General features: G+C 36.2%; 1 protein-coding gene and 1 long non-coding RNA gene across 6 annotated transcripts in view; one reads left to right on the forward strand and one right to left on the reverse strand.

Annotated features, from left to right (window-relative positions):
- The window catches only part of LOC110830210 (uncharacterized), a 266,347-nt gene that overhangs the window by 174,636 nt on the left and 74,365 nt on the right, over positions 1-17,346 (reverse strand). The window contains exons 1-2 of one of the 5 annotated variants that reach the window (XR_015532517.1): positions 5,581-6,172; positions 2,914-3,675 (exon numbers count right to left, since the gene is read on the reverse strand). The exons of 3 other annotated variants lie outside the window; for them this stretch is intronic. This is a non-coding gene — a long non-coding RNA (uncharacterized LOC110830210). Of the gene's footprint in view, positions 1-2,913; positions 3,676-5,580; positions 6,173-17,346 lie in introns of those variants that run through there. One more of the 5 variants, XR_015532518.1, reaches the window with a different exon arrangement.
- LOC110830206 (octopamine receptor beta-2R) overlaps positions 2,880-17,346 on the forward strand; it is a 61,693-nt gene continuing 47,226 nt past the window's right edge. The window contains exon 1 of the mRNA XM_022064831.2: positions 2,880-3,748. Coding sequence (XP_021920523.1) covers positions 2,880-3,748 — 869 coding nt within the window. The remainder of the gene's footprint in view (positions 3,749-17,346) is intronic.

Genomic DNA, 17,346 nt, shown 5'->3' on the forward strand with positions numbered 1-17,346 from the left:
TGTCGAACATACATATCTCTACGTGAGTCTAAATACATATTCTATTCCGAATATAATAGCCAATGTCCGTCACGCTTCAGCGTACGCGTGAGATGTGTGTGCGGTGCGGAAAAAATCAAGTTCTGACGGTGACGACTCTGGTAACAAGAACTACAAACGAGGCGATAATTCTGCAATCAATTGTAACCTTATTCAACACAATAAAAAAGTTTGTTCCCGTCAACCCTGACGGGTCATATTACGCTAGCAAATATATAACATAGTCAAGAAATTTTTGTCAGTCAGTCGAGACAGAGACCGATTCCGAAACGTCGGAATTTTACGCCGTACTGATGCAAGTTTCTAAAGAAAATTATATTGGAGAAAATAACACATTTTGATCTCAACTAATGTATCTTTTCATACAGCAAATCCGGAGAAATTATTGGCCAAATGATGACGTCAATAAATTTGATGAAATACCTTGCTACATTCAGTATACCACTAGTTGTTTCAAAAGCCAAAAAGTTTCTCTGAAATCTATCAGTTCTGTAACAAGTTCTAATTGTAACATTCGTTCTCCTCTGTTTCCTTTAGTGTTTTGTGGTATTTTTTAACATCGTGAGAAGAATGGAAAATTAATGTTAAATCTCAAAATTATCCGCGGAGCGACTATACAATTCGGATGTTTCCGCTGCTTTATCGTCACGAGAAGGCGGAAACACCCGAGCGCCTGGGGAAGCTACGAGCGAACCGGGACACCCAGAACCAACACAGACTCCGCGACGCTTCGGCCACTCAGACGCCAAGCGTCTGATTTTCGTTTCACGGATAAATTTGCTTTCGGAGTTTGTGTTATTTAGTGTGCGAACAAAATATATGTTTTAATGTTAATAAATAAATTTTCTGGCGATGTATTTACTGTGTCATAAAGTGATAAACTGATGTTATTTCTGAAAAATGCTAAGTAGTACTCAACTACGAAATTAAATGAAAACTATAACGTCACGTAAAATAATGTTGATAAACAGTGATTAAGTTAATGTCACTTATGATATTTGTATATTAAGTACTGAAAACATACGCCAAGACAAAATGCAAGATAGAAACTTTCTAATTTCCCACGTGAATGAGTTAACAAAAGAACCAGTGCCAAATTTCTGCCTACGTTGTCAAGATAAGTGGTATTTAGGACGACACGTGACTTTGTAAGAAATGTTAACACACTTCTCTAAACTATCAGACATTTTCCGAGGTAAATTTTTATTCCATGGGGACAGAAAGGACTGAATAACAGCCAGAGATAAGCGACAATCAATATTAACACTAATACGTGACTGATTCATTTATCTGAATTCAATCTAAAGAACAGTGTTTTTGAAGTGAAAGTTAATGCAACAAATTCATTTGTTTTACGAAAATGTACACGTCTTAACGTCTAAAACAGTGTGTTATTGTGTTTGTGAAAAAGTGTAATATGTCGTTTCATATCCGAAACAGATATCAGTGTAGAGAATCAAGGAAAATCATGTCGTGTATCCTAGCGATTTTACTACGAAATATATCAAGTATTTTGAATGTGACTGACATCACCTTGGTTAAGTGACAAGAAAGTTTTAGAAGTGCTCCATATTTAAGTATTGACTAGAAACTCCAAACTGAATACACAAATTTTTTTGTGAGTAAGCATATCATTTATAATTCAAGCTTAACATTCGTGTGTACTAAAAGACAATGTTTTCTCTCACGTCTCTCCATTAGCGATAATTTTTTAACACAAGATCCTGTAGAAAACTTTAAGCGGACTGCACATGTCATCACGCAATTTATGTTAAAGAAACAGAAGACCACGAAGATTAAAGACATTACAATAAGCTGAATATATGAGCAGGCACGAACTCGTATTCATTCATGTGATAAAAAAAGGTTACACGAGTTAGTAAAGTGTAGACAAAAACTTCCAAGAAAATAAGCAGCTTACCAAATTAGTGAACCAATTAAGGACGTACAAATTCTCACACAACGTTCAAGGAAATATTAAGTAGTTGTACCAGCCATAGCCTACCACAAAGACACACTAAGAAATGAAATAAATATAATTGTTCGGCCTTTATTAACAACGTGAAATATAAATGTGGGCATATATTTGTTTCCAAGTTATTTTTATAAAACTGTTGTTAAATCCATGTGTGCAAAAGAAGATATCTAAACTATTTCTATATTATTTCGTCCAGAAGTAATAAAATTCATTTCAAATGAAATAAATGCATAGGCTCGCGAAATTTAAAATCATATTTGATCGATGAAAACATTTAACGTAAGAAATTCACTAACAATTGCGTTAACATTTCATGACTACAATTTCAGTTCTTTGTTCTTCGTACGTTATTCCTTGCGGTAAACAATGTTCAACAAATGAATATTTATCAGTGTGGTGCCCATCTCTAGAAATAACCTAGAACAATTGACTCAGTACAATAACCGATATAAAAATGCACACAAAGTATAGACACTTTTTTTCAAAATTTGATTCGCGGAAATATTAAAAAGTGAAAAAATAACGGGTTTTTAAAACTTTGTAGCAGTGGAGTAGTAGAAATTATTCTCGTATATTCCAGGATATCAGCATTGTTTATAAATCTAACTTATTCTAAATTCTCTATTGTACAAACTTTTCAACTTTTGGTCATTTTTAGACATCAGTTCTGAACTGCGTAGTATTCGCGTAGTATGTTAGAAGTCATAGAAATTCAATTTTTAAATGTAACTGAATTGTCTTTAATTTTTTAACAGTAATAGTCACTAGAATAAATTATTTCTTATTACAATTACCGTTATTTGTTAAAACAAAGTAACCTCTGCTCATAAAGTAATTTAATATTTTTTTTTAGAAAACGACAATGGATCCAGATAATTTTATTAACACACACACAATTTCAGTAAACAGTAAGAACTTTAATAAAACAAATGACAAATTCTACAGCGGTGTTGCAAAAATCGATTCAACAAAAAACAATATTCCCGGATACAACTCGACAATTACAACTACTCCTGCAACATTAAGCCCGATGTTCATAAACAATACAACCCAAAGCTGGGTAGAAACACTTCTGGCATCTGATGACGACGAACAGGAAGACACTTGGGAAGATTCCTTAATAATCGCTTTGAAATCTTCTATTATGGGTTTCATAATAATGGCTGCTTTATTTGGCAATCTTTTGGTTATTGTGAGTGTCATGAGACATCGTAAACTCCGAGTTATAACTAACTACTTCGTAGTGTCGTTAGCACTGGCGGACATGTTAGTGGCGCTGTGTGCCATGTGCTTTAACGCGAGCGTCGAGCTGACGGGTGGAACGTGGTTGTTCGGATATTTCATGTGCGACGTGTGGAATTCCTTGGACGTCTACTTTTCCACGGCGTCCATCCTACACCTCTGCTGCATAAGTGTGGACCGCTACTACGCAATAGTTCAGCCTCTGGATTATCCTTTGATCATGACACATGGAAAGTTGGCTATAATGCTGGCAGTTGTATGGTGTTCGCCTGCGCTGGTTTCATTCGTTCCAATATTCATGGGTTGGTACACAACTGAAGAACATCTTGAGTTCCGTATGAAACATCAAGACGTCTGTGGATTCACCGTCAATAAACCGTACGCAGTCATATCTTCAAGTGTTTCTTTCTGGGTCCCTGGCGTCATAATGATCTTCATGTATTATCGCATTTACGTGGAGGCTGATCGTCAAGAGCGGATGCTTTACAGGTAAGACAACGTCTCTACAGCTTTCTTACATTTAGTTACAAGCATGTAAAGAAATAGTGACTTTATATTTATTCAATATAAGTAACCGGGTATTAGCTAATCACCAATTCAGACTCGCTAAATTCCTGCGGTAATATATTGTAATTTACGGACGTAATTATTCAGACTGCTCATTGTCGAATGGAATAATTCCAAAATAATATATATAAAAGATAGAAAATGAAGCGAATAGTCGGACTGAGGCCGAAAATTGTGCCCAGGACCTCCATAACATTAAGTACAAACATTAGATCGTCTCCTTCGACGTTCATTCGATATTTGACTTGTATACTTGAATAATGCTAACAGTATATCGATATTTCGATATGGTGTTATGTCAGTACGTCCAAACACTGGGCAGTCAACGATCGCGTATTGTCTCAGATGCCTGTTTGAATCTGAGTACTTACATCGGTTTAAAGTTTCACTGCGATTACATTTACAGATTTTTCCACAAAGTGTAAAAATATGACAGTTGTTATCAATGTATATCACTGACAGTTAATTCGTTCATTACCAAAGATTTGGGGTTTCAATTACGGACTGTGTTCCTCTGTTAGATTCCATTTTAATTCCAGTGTTAACACGTAATTTGTTAGCATCCTAATTACTTTTCCCCTTGTTGTCAGATCAGGTGTGTTATGTGGAGAAAATACATTATTTAGAGAATGAAGGCGACATCTGTTTCTACGTGTTGTTTACGTAACGTATACAAGATGGAACGCGTATGTGAGACGATATTTCAGTTCATCTGTCCACATGATTCATCTCAGATAACACAAAACACATTTCGATCAAATTTCGTACAAATGAAATTTGCCAAGCTAAAATAATACTTCTATTTTTGGTTCCAACATAATTTATATATGTTATAATTAAGGCATCTGGCACCTTTGGAGTCGTGGCTTTAATAATAATTATTACGATTATCAAGTTCCAGCAAATTCAAAGATCACAGGTTTCAATTGTAAGGGACAGTTATACGCAGAGCTTGATGCTTAGAATACAAGTAGCACTGAAGACTTCGCCCTCAAACGAGGATTGCTTCCTGGTTATTATATAACAAATGTGGTCACTACAGTTTTCGTCTGAAGCACTTTAATGGCTGAAACTCACAGGCCATTAATTTTGATCACCCCCCCCCACGCTAACCGAGTTATAAGAACAGTGGACAAATGAAAGTATTTAATAAATTACGAACATGGTATATAACGAATGGTTTCGTGGTAGAGTTAAAATTAATGTGAAGTCCGAAATGGAATTTTCTTATGAAAGAAATAGCGTTTCCATGGCATTTCTTCGAAGGCAGAAAGGAGTGCATGGTGTAAAAGTAATCAGGTAGTGCCGGTAACACAGCTGACTTCACGCCAGTCCCATCCTGTCATGTGCCCTGTGCAATAAAATACTCCCCCCCCCCCCCCGTATTCGTGTCTTGAATTCTTCTGTAAGATGGCGGGGGGTTCCCTTCTCACGTACGGTTGGTTATTGGAATCGAGAGAAATGAGGAAAACGAAGGAGAAAAATTTCCACCAGAAACTTTCACGAACTAACCAATATCTAAAGCACTGATATGGTAGAAGTTAATCTCCTACTGATGTATTCTTAACGATTCGTTTCCTGAACTAATACATCTGTCAAAATAAGTTATAACGACAGTACCAAGAGAAAATTACAAGAAATGTCTGGTTTCTGTAACTCTGGTCAATTTAAGTGAGAACAATACATATAGCACATGTGGCAAAAAGGCATTGGAATAAATTCAACAAAGCGCAGAAATTGTTTTGGGTACAGACCTTTGGTATTCAGTGTATGACAACAAACACTGGATGTAAACAAACACTGTATGACAACAAACAAATGGATGTATACAAACACTGTATGACAACAAACACTGGATGTAAACAAACACTGTATGACAACAAACAATGGATGTATACAAACACTGTATGACAACAAACAATGGATGTATACAAACACTGTATGACAACAAACAATGGATGTAAACAAACACTGTATGACAACAAACACTGGATGTAAACAAACTGCATGACAACAAACACTGGATGTAAACAAACACTGCATGACAACAAACACTGGATGTATACAACCACAGTATGACAACAAACACTGGATGTAAACAAACACTGTATGACAACAAACAATGGATGTATACAAACACTGTATGACAACAAACACTGGATGTAAACAAACACTGTATGACAACAAACAATGGATGTATACAAACACTGTATGACAACAAACACTAGATGTATACAAACACAGTATGACAACAAACACTGGATGTAAACAAACACAGTATGACAACAAACACTGGATGTAAACAAACAAAGTATGACAACAAACAATGGATGTATACAAACACAGTATGACAACAAACACTGGATGTAAACAAACACAGTATGACGACAAACAATGGATGTAAACAAAAACTGTATGACAACAAACAAGGCATCTGAATTTGTTCTTATTATGCATGGCAAGTATTACTTTGCATTCTCTTGGCTTCGTGGAGCTCCTTATTTCTCACTGGTCGTGACGTAAAGTCCGATTTATCAAATGTTCACAGAGAGGAATCCGTTATGACCTGGCGTGATAGTGACTTACTAGGGAATCTGCACGGTAATTGGTGATTATGTATGATTCCAAAACGGTACTTTTTTATAAATTATTTTAAAAACCGTATTATTCAAGTCTGAAGAAACAAATGCATACAAGGGAAAACGCCTTCTCCTGCCTTATTTCCGACAGGTTCGGGAGTGACGTCGCTGCCAAGATGCCGGCCAATTCCGGTCTGGTTTTTCGTTGTTTACTTCAGTCCCTACCCACAAATTTCAGGGCAATTTATCGATATACACCACAAAATATTCAGTCCATAACCTTTGTCATAGTTCACGAATCTTTCGAAAAGCAATGAGTGAAATTTATGCCCGTACCATGGCGTATGGACGTTGTGGAGGTAAGTATCCACACATCCTTAATCTTGGCATCAGACTGAGTGGTCGGCTCCGCGTTTCGATCGCTTTACGGACAGAGAAACCGCATTTGGTGTTCATGTGACATACAGTCTGTTGGGCCTGGAGCTAGTGTTTAGGTTATCTGGACTGGTAAAGGAAACTCGTTGCCCTGTCGGTAATCGAACCTCAATACTACAGTTCGTAGCCATTCATTTACTGACTGAGATGTAATTGATTTGTAGTTGTTTAACAAACACTTTTATCAGATGGCATATAGCATCAAATGAGATCGGGAAAATTCAAGAAAAATAGTATGTAGGGATTTGGAAGGGAGCGGTAGTGGCCTATTTCAAGACAGAGTAGAGAGGAAAATCCCACGAAACATTTCATAATATCCCGTAGAACTGAGCTGGCGTGAAATGCATTAAGCCAGTAAAGAAAATCCTTGATTCATAGAATTATCTTAACACTGTTAGGGAGATCAAATAAAGTTTATGATAGGCCAGATAACTGGCTTAGATTATTATTATTATTCTTAAGTGTTCTGTCTTACGACAGGTCCATTGCTCTGCCCAAAAAGAGCTCTCCAGTTGTCCCTATTCTCGGCTTCTCGCTTTAATTCCTGGAACGTCATCTTCTTTCCTTGTTTAAGGTCGTCGGTTAGCTGTATCAGTCTTCTTCCCAGTCCTCGCTTTCCTTCAACCTGGCCTTCGATGATATCACTCATTAATCCATTCCTTCTCATAATATGTCCCAGCCAGTTAGCTTTCCTTCGTGTAATCTTTGCTCGTTGACTCTCCTCAATACTTCTTCGTTGGTCACTCGATCCGTCCACCTGATCTTCTCTATTCTTCTCCAACACCACATTTCTAAACTCTCCAGGTATTTCTGTTCCTTAGCTTGGATATGGAAATAAAAATACACACAAAATTTTGTTAAATTAAACCTGTCGGAAAGAACAATTAAGAAGACCTGGAAGAAGATGCGACGATGTGTTAAGTCGGATAAAATCTCTAAGTGAAATTCTTTCTTTTTCTCTCGTTCTTTATCCTGTCTGTTTCCAGTCCAATCCCCTTCCTAGTTCACTTTGTCACTTCATATCCTTCTCCCTTTGTTTCTCTATTTCAGAACTCCCCGGTATAAATGTTGTGCCCCCTCGGCCAGTCGTCTTCGTGTTTTCTAGATTTCGCTTTTGATCGAATTACCTCGAGTCGTTTCATTCGATTAATGATAATGGGAGGAGGAAAAGTTCCGATACGCGGTGCTACACAGACAAGTGCAATCCAGGAGCAGGTAACAGGGAAACACTTCCAGACTGCCCAGGGTGATACACCGCACCTTCGCCGGCGAATGGAAGAAGATAACTTGCCGGGAAACGATCGCAAGATGTTTGAAGCGGCAAGCAACTTGCTGGTGACAGGATGTTGGAGCAGAACTTTATGTCCTGGCTTCTCGTTTCAGAGGAGTGTAACACCACCGAAATGTTTTCCACTTTGCGTTTGTATCGCGTCATGTTTCTCACCTCCAAGAAATATCTTGTCGATTTTAATCTTCTGGAATATAACTCCCTCTAAACTTGTGGGTAAAACACCAAATGTTTCGTCAAGGTTAAAGATAGAGACGGTATGTTCCTCTAAGACGTTGGTACCCACCTACAAGTCTGTGTTGCCTTACGACCGAGAGAAGCAATATTGACATCTTCGCCGCAGTGAGAATCTCGAATCCGAGACAAAATATCTCATTCGAAGTTTCACAGATGGTCCCGTTGTGTGTGGTAGTGGGATATTGCGTATTATTTTCTAACGCCATTTACGTAAAATATATCGTTATATTAAGAAAATGTTATTATATAAAGTTGTTCAAATTTCGCTATATAAAATAAAACTGAGACGGTTCAACAACCTTACTAAGAGTCCACTAAAAATGTTATGAATATCTTGTCGGTTGTTCTGGATTTAATGTATGTTGATTGATAGATAGATAGATAGATAGATAGATAGATAGATAGATAGATAGATAGATAGATAGATAGATAGATAGATAGATAGATAGATAGATAGATAGATAGATAGATAGATAGATAGATAGATAGATAGATAGACAGACAAACAGAGTACTTTTAAGTCCCTCCCTAGCGCTGCAAATACGCATAAGAATCATCATAATCAACGAAACTTCCTAAATTGTAATTTATAACTATTCTGTTACAAAATAGTCAAAGGTATTTAAACATTTAACCTCTACACTTGATTCAGTATGTATGAAGTGGGATGATCACAAAAAATCTCATGCCATACAGGCGATTACGAGGTTCGAATATGGATCTATCTTTATGATGGATGCGATATTAAATCTTTTGATTCAACACAATGCATTAGTCTTACAAGGCAGAGTGTATCCGGCCTCTTTTACGTCAAAATGCAAGAAGAGTCCTAGCACAGGGAAAGGTTGCGAAGTATTCACACAGCTCGGGAACATTGCCAAGAAAAATGGTTGGCGCCCGACGTCTTAAGTATTTGCTGTATCAGAACGTCGCAGGGCACCTGATTTTACAGATCAGGGGCGAGATCCCTTTCTTCGGGGAGCTACTGAGTGCCAGGAACTGGGGCCACATCTGGTTTTGTAGTCCATGAAGTTCATTTTATAAGGAAGTAAAAGTTTAACTGTAGATCAGATTTTTCATACGAACGATTGATTCTGAATTTATACCAGGAATATTTTATCGACTCATTTGTACATCTTTTATCTGGCAATAAAAGTATGAAACATGGCCTATTTTCTCTACCAGTGAAATGTGAACTTTCTCCTTTTACAACACGGCTGCTTGTTCACCTAGATACCAGAATTCAGAGAAATATATTTCTCATATTGTAGTTCCAACATCATCAACATTGATCATAAGTTTTTGGTGACTATATCTCGCACACACACACTGCTATTATTCTGTCTCTTGTACTCATCTCCAGGCGAAATTGTCGTTCTGATGACATCAGATGTTCAAGTCACTTTGTATGGTTGACAAAGATTTCATGGCCTCTCTTCAGCGAATTGCACCATTCAAACCTGACATTGAAGATTATCTACATTGTGCTTACAACGAACGATGAATCTCATGGAATTTAACTTTTCCTCGCAGGGAACTTTCATAACACACTGTCCCATAAAATAGGCACATAAACTAAAGCCAGTTTGCATGCCAAGACAAAGTATAACAATTGTTTCAGTAAACCTGAAGGGAAGATAACCACTAGGAAGACATAGACGTAAATGGGATGATACTGTAATTGTTCTTAAGGGAATAGCGCTGGAGAATATGGACAGATTCATCTGGTTCAGGGTATAGACTGGTGGAGAGCTTTTTAAAGTGATAATGAACGTTCGGTTTCCATAAAAATCACTGCGATTATCAGCTTATCAAGAAATGCTCTGCTCCAAAGAGTAAGTTAGCTGAGGAATATGTTACAGAAATAATATCTCCAGACTCAAGTTAGTGACAGCAAACCAATCCCCTTACAATTATTATACATATTTTACTACAAGGTGTATACGAAAATAAATTACAATTAGCGTATTGTGTAGTTATACCTATTATTAACGAGACAATGTCATTAATTTCAGCTAAATGTATTATAATCTAACCTTCAGTTTTAATTAAATATGTTTTCACACTCGTTTGTGTATATAAATGCTTACGATTATGGTTCAGTCAAACGACATCTATAAAGAATATTGTACTAATGCACTTCCATAGGTTACAACCACAAACTCTTCTCGAGAAGCTAACAGTCGCTCAGTTAGTCAACAAATACTCAGAGGACGTATATTATTATAAAGTTTGAGGACTAGTCACTGCTTCCTGAACGTTGGTGATGGAGGCAGTAGGCATATTTAAAAAGTCAGTCAATTTCTACGAGAATACACGTCATATCAACCCATAACGCAGTCATCTTGACATTTAACGCCTTGATAAACTGAAATCTCTCATAATTCACTCTTGTTTACATTAGAAAATAAATTTCATTACTTCGGAAGGCTGTGGGATAACTTAACTTGTTCTACATCGCAGGCAAAACGATCACGAAAAGGAGCGAAAATCAAGGGTAGTGAGAGCCCCTAAGTGAAACGGTATTAGATTATTAAGTTATTAAGTCCTCTAAATTGCCAAGAATTTGATTACTTGGGTCGTAATGAGAGCAGGAACTTCAGAGTCAGAGGAAACCGCCAAGAACTGTCACAGACCTTCATTATGAAGGCGCCGATTGAACGGAACTGAACAAACCTGCGATAACTTAAGATATAAGGGGAATGCAGGGCAACGGGCACGGTTTATTATAATATTTCACGGGAATGATGGGCAATATGGCGGTTTATGTGAAACAAACATCGATTGAAGTCCTTTCATATGTCCTGAACGTATTTATTTAAGATAGGCGAACTGATCTGAACCATGCCTGTCCAAATGACAACGTCCAATGACGCGCTCTGGTTAAAAATACAATATTAAGAATTTATATTTGTTCAATTTTTATCAGTCTAATCACAATAAAATATTATTATTAAATATTAAAATATTATTACAATTAACATTTAAATATTTAATATATTTTAAATATTTAAATGTTAATTGTAATAATATTTTAATATATTTTAAATATTTAAATGTTAATTGTAATAATATTTTAATATATTTTAAATATTTAAATGTTAATTGTAATAATATTTTAATATTTAATATATTTGAAATATTTAAATGTTAATTGTAATAATATTTTAATATTTTAATATTTAATATATTTTAAATATTTAAATGTTAATTGTAATAATATTTTAATATATTTTAAATATTTAAATGTTAATTGTAATAATATTTTAATATTTAATATATTTGAAATATTTAAATGTTAATTGTAATAATATTTTAATATTTTAATATTTAATATATTTGAAATATTTAAATTTTAATTGTAATAATATTTTAATATTTAATAATAATATTATACAATTATTAATACTATTTTAATATTTTAATATTTAATAATATTTTATTGTGATTAGACTGATAAAAATTGAACAAATATATATTCAACACAATATGACGCAACATTATCATCTTAAGAATTTATACTTTCTTCCAAATTCAGTCGATTCTGATTTGCTCCGGTCGTTCCTAGCAGCCGCAGAAAAGTATATACCCAGCGCTGCCATTTTGTCGTACAGCCGCGAACCGGACAAGGGATTCTGATTCACTCCCCGTAGCCGTCCATGCGTAAGTACATCAATAAGCTCTCGGTTTGTATACCTCGAATTGTGTTGCGCTGGGTAGCCTACAGTTCCAGGCTGTTTCAGTCTTTTGATTGAATGTTTGTGCGTCCAGCCACCAGTGCGCGTTCAGATGGAAGCAAAACACCCGTCAGTTTCAACGGGAGACCCGTGATTCTTGGTTACAAAGTCTCATATTTACCTTAATAAACTAATAACTAATGATTTATAAAATCTCGTCCCAACCTAAACCAGACAAATCCATTAAACAAGCTTTCATTAACATCTATTTTACATTATCCTCTCATCTACATCAAGGCCTTCCGAATTGTTTCCTTCCTTCGGGATTTCGAAGCATTCCTTGTCTCTTCAATCATTTCATTAGCCTTGCTAATCGCTTTGCTAATCTTCCTGATGATGGAAGCAGCAAACAACTCTGAAACATCGGTGTAACAACCAAGAAGACGCCGTTCGTAACCACTGATTTAGAGAATGCTAAATTGAGGAACGATTAGATCCAAAAGTTTCAAAACAGAAAGCAACATTTGCAATCACTACTCCGAAAGAAAGAGTTTCAGGAAGTGACTACGGTCTCAGGTACTCTGCAACTTGTGTAGCTCGTGACGTCACTTCCTGACAACGCGTGTTATGACGACTTCACTTAATCGAGTTCCAGGACTTCGCTAATGAGGGAACACTTCGTCCATTTCCATTCGCTGTACGCGGAAGAGTAATTAGTGGCCTTACTGTTCGCCAGCATTAACATTCTGCCACCACTGATTACACCTGGTGACACCGGAGTCGCTTTCTCCATTAATAAATCGTGCCCTAATTAGCTCTTACTTTTCTGACATTGGATTTCCTATCGAACCATATCGACCTAAAGCGACGTAACTCCGGTCACCTATAATTCCCATCTTCAAGTCTTCCATTCTCTGTGTCCTTTACGTTATTATTTATTCATTCCTTCTTTAGTCTGTGAAACACAGCTATAGGAGTTCCCGGGTTTCATATCTTGGTCCGGAGACCAGTTATCTTAACTGAGGTCTTTCGTAATTTTCCTCACTCAATCCAAGAAAATACCAGGGTAGAAACTTAAATTCGGCCACGACTACTTTCCTTCGAGTCCTCTCCAGTTCAATGTTCATCAACTATTCTGTGATTCTAAGCTATGAGTTAGCGAGACTCGTTAAATAAAATACGAAACAATTTTTTCTGCTAGACCAGCCAATCACTGTGTGAATAAATAAATAAATAAATAAATAAATCCTTAACTTTTCCTTCTTTTGTAACGTATTCTTTCTTTTAATTCCTTCGTTTGTGGAACATAAACACAGAAGATAATATTAAAATGAAACTTCGAGACGTGGATCTTGAAGTTGTGGCCTCGTTTAACGAATTTTTGGATCGTGACCGATTGTGTGATTCGATATTCGCAATTTTAAACTTATTTAGGTAATTGGTACAGGATCACGTTTCAAAAAGGCATCGCACGCTTCTGCACTCTGCAGTAATCGACAGAACACTGTCGTTCCTGGAAACGAAAGGTGAAGGCAGGTTTATTGAAGTGACAAGACCATGCCATTTATAGAGCCCTGTTCTCGACATGAGCCCTGCTCCAGAACCTTTTCCCGCCAATGCCCCAAGCTATCACTACAAACCCTTCCTAGATCGATGTTGAATGAACCAAATTCCCCCGATACACATGATAATAAGCAAGTGGTTTTGTTGTAATCCAACTATCGGGAGATCAATAGCCCAGGTTTAATCCAATACAGGCCAGAATTTTGGCTGGAAATATATTTCCCATCAAATAATCAGAATTTTAAGAGCAAACTCTGTCCTGTCATAAGGACATTTATGTAAAAAGCAATGTTTCAGTTACATGCCTCGAGATTTTCAGGTATGAATGATGATGGAGGCAGCAAACAACTCTGAAACGTCGGTGAACTTGCACTGGAGTACATAGCGCAACAACCCAGAAGGAAGCCATTGTCTTTCCAGAATATGTTTGAAAACGCCCAAATATTTAGTAATTACGAAGGAATAAGATCGGCGAGACATGTAGAACGCATGAAGGACGTGAGAAATTTATAGAAACTTTTGGTACAGAAACTAAATGGGACTTGGGATAACTAGGCGGTTCATGAAAGGATAATATTAAAATTGGTCTTAAGGAAACACTGCGAGTATGTGGATTGAAATTGAAAGCAGAATTTTCCTGTGAGTCGTCACAGTGTGAATCCCGAAATCTCAACAGTAAGAAATATTTTGAATAAAGTTTAGAACCGTGTGTCTTCCTTCTCATCGAAGAGCCTTGTCGATTATATCTTCATGCAGTAAGCTACTTTTACATTATTTATCATGCGTCCTCTATTGCTCACAGCTGCGCATAAACAGATCCACCTCACTCCTCCCGGCATTCTGTGCGCCTCGTACTTAGCGAAAGGTAGAAGCAGCAGGCAGGTTGATCCCACGGGAGAGATTTTACAGTTGGATCTGACGCCAAGAAGATACATGCATCTGAAAGAGAAGCTCCGTAACGGATCTCAGAAAGCTTGTTTCTGGAGAGAGAGAAGTGGAAAATGAACTCAGAAAAACATTTGCAGTAACTGCAAAGTGACCGGATGACTTCTCTTACGTGTCCGCATTTCGGAGATTTAACATCTTGAACGCACATGCACCAGTCTGTAATGTCATTAAGTGTTTTTCGGTCACAGAAATTCATAAATTTGTAATATGCATGGCGCATATAAGTAGAAATCATCAATTGTAACACGAGTTTAAATTATATTCGTTAGAAGCTCAATATATTTCGACCGCCAGAGGTCCACTTATAGAGGTAACATTTTCTCGTCTATTACAACACTTTGAGGTTTTACGTTATTCTGTAGATAAAACAGGTTATTTTAAAGAAATGTATAAACACCCAGTCAGAACGTTACTTTATAACATATTCTTGCTGAAGTTAAAACGGACGCCATTTTTGGCTGTACTGTATATTTCCCTTTCTGTAGTGTAGACATTAATTATACTTGTTGTAATATTATTAAAACGAATCTCAAACGAAAGACTTTAATACCAGTTGTACTCATTTGCTGATGGACCGATTTGAAATTGAAATACAGTCTGTTAAATATTCAATTCGTCACAATGAATTTTATAACATTTATTCTCAAATGTAGCTTTTTAAAGGCTGTTTGAAGCAGAATAAGATTTGGGCAGATGGTCTCCTCCTTTAACTTCACAGTACTCTCAAATTTGCTAAGCTGTAATCTATGTATTTCGTTAACTAACATTTTTTTTTTAAATTTTATGGTAATATTGCTTTCTTTACAAGAAGCAATAGAATTATTACATGCATGTAAATTTAAACTCAGACACGCAAAAGTGAGAAATACTTTTGAAACAATTTCTCTTTATAGTGCCCGTAACTGTCAGTTCGCCTTTCTTTGATAAAGTTACCCCCTTACTTTCGGGAGTTTTATAGACTCAGATGAACTTAAACAAAATTATGGGAGAAGAAGAACACATCAGCTTTAACTTCAGTGTTTCAGCCTATGCTCATACGCATCATAAAACTTATGGGTGTGAAACTTGGTTTCCTGTCTTAGTGGAAGATTAGTTTCAGGACGTTTGTGTACAGAGTGCCAAGTAAAATATTTGGATTGAAGAAAGACGAATTAAAATTTAAAAAAAAAATGGGTACATTGCAAAATAAGAAGCTTCATAATTTGTTCCACGCATGTATTTTTATAAAGATCAGACAACTGATTAAGAGAAATCATAGACATGTAATTCTCGCGAGAAAAATTAGGCATGAAAACAAAATGTTAATCGTGAAACCTAAAGGGAATATGCTATCCGTTAGACTAAGGCATTGATGAGAGGATAATATTAAACTGGATCTTGGTAAAAAAATACGTGAGGATTCGACCAAACCAACTGGCTAAGGACGAGTTTTTGAACACTAAAATAAAACTTTTGTCCCCATGGGCATTTAGTTAGTTAAGCAATATCAGGCTTTAAAGAAATAATTTGTGTTCTGGAGTTACCTACTTGTTAAACTAAAATGTCTTTTCCTATCTATAATTTACTCTTTAACCACAAAGCTCTTCTAAATTGTATTTAATAATTCAGTCCGTACCGCAAAGAAAACACAAAACTTTATAATTACAAGGTTCAATTGGTTGATTCTGTTTAAGGAAATAATCGACGTTTACACTGAAAAACATAATACATCAATACACTCCGTGGGGAAAAATGCAGTTACAAAAGGCTTAGTCAGTTCAACAGAATTTTATAATATAATACTTACTTCTAACAAACTTGTGTTTAACCAAATCCTTTGTTGCACAGTAAAAATAAACTTTCGGTTATGTTATGTGCTTTGTAAAATCGGACACGAAATGTTTCAAAAGCAACGTTTGTTCATGCCGTGTACAAAATACTTTTGTCTGAAAGCCATCTTATCCATCAACACAGCAACATGGAAATTTACTTCTGCTGTGACCTCACTCTACCACTAAAAATGGGCGAGTGAGGGGATCAATATGTTCCGAAACTCCGTCTAGCAACGGTGGAGTACATTCTATCATGCACATTCGTCCCAGCTCTTCTGTTCCTTAAACGAACGTAGCAGCATTTATTCTACAAAAAAAAAATATATTCTGTGTGCTTCAAGTTCGAACAGAACGCAGGCAATTGAACGGCAATGAACCTAATGAACTGACTGCGAGTAATTTGACTTCAACGAAACCAGTGAATATAATTATAACTGTATTACTCCCAATCTAGGTTGTTAATATATTAACGGGTATTTCTGAAACATGCGTCTCTTTCAAAGATATAAATCACATGCTGAAAGTATCCAACTGTATTCAAGAAGATGTACCTCCATATGGCACATTACTTTTAATAACCTGATAATAGCTCAGCCTGTCAAGTTATTTTCCGTCTTATCTACAAACCAAAGGCTCAATATCGTGTTATCGCATGAACCAGCCGCCAACTCTTATCATGTGCCAGATTAATCCAATCTATATCCACATACCCTGATTCTTTAATATCCACTTTAATATTATCTTCGAATCTATGGCTGCATATTACAACTAAAATAATTTATAGGTAAATTTTACACGCTTTTGACATCCGTGGTTTTATTTAATTGTTGTGATTAGCATCAGTATCCTATCCCCGGCAAAATGTTGAATCTGCGTCGAACCTTCTCCAGACTCATCAGGGAATTTGATGCAGATTATAAGCTTAACAGCAGAGAATTCTGGTAACAATTATTCCTTTTACGCTGTAAACGCACGTATATAG

The sequence above is a fragment of the Zootermopsis nevadensis genome, unplaced genomic scaffold (assembly GCF_977971745.1).
Source record: "Zootermopsis nevadensis isolate Lab colony 2312 unplaced genomic scaffold, Znev_1.0 Znev_ptg000061l, whole genome shotgun sequence".
NCBI lineage: Eukaryota > Metazoa > Arthropoda > Insecta > Blattodea > Termopsidae > Zootermopsis > Zootermopsis nevadensis.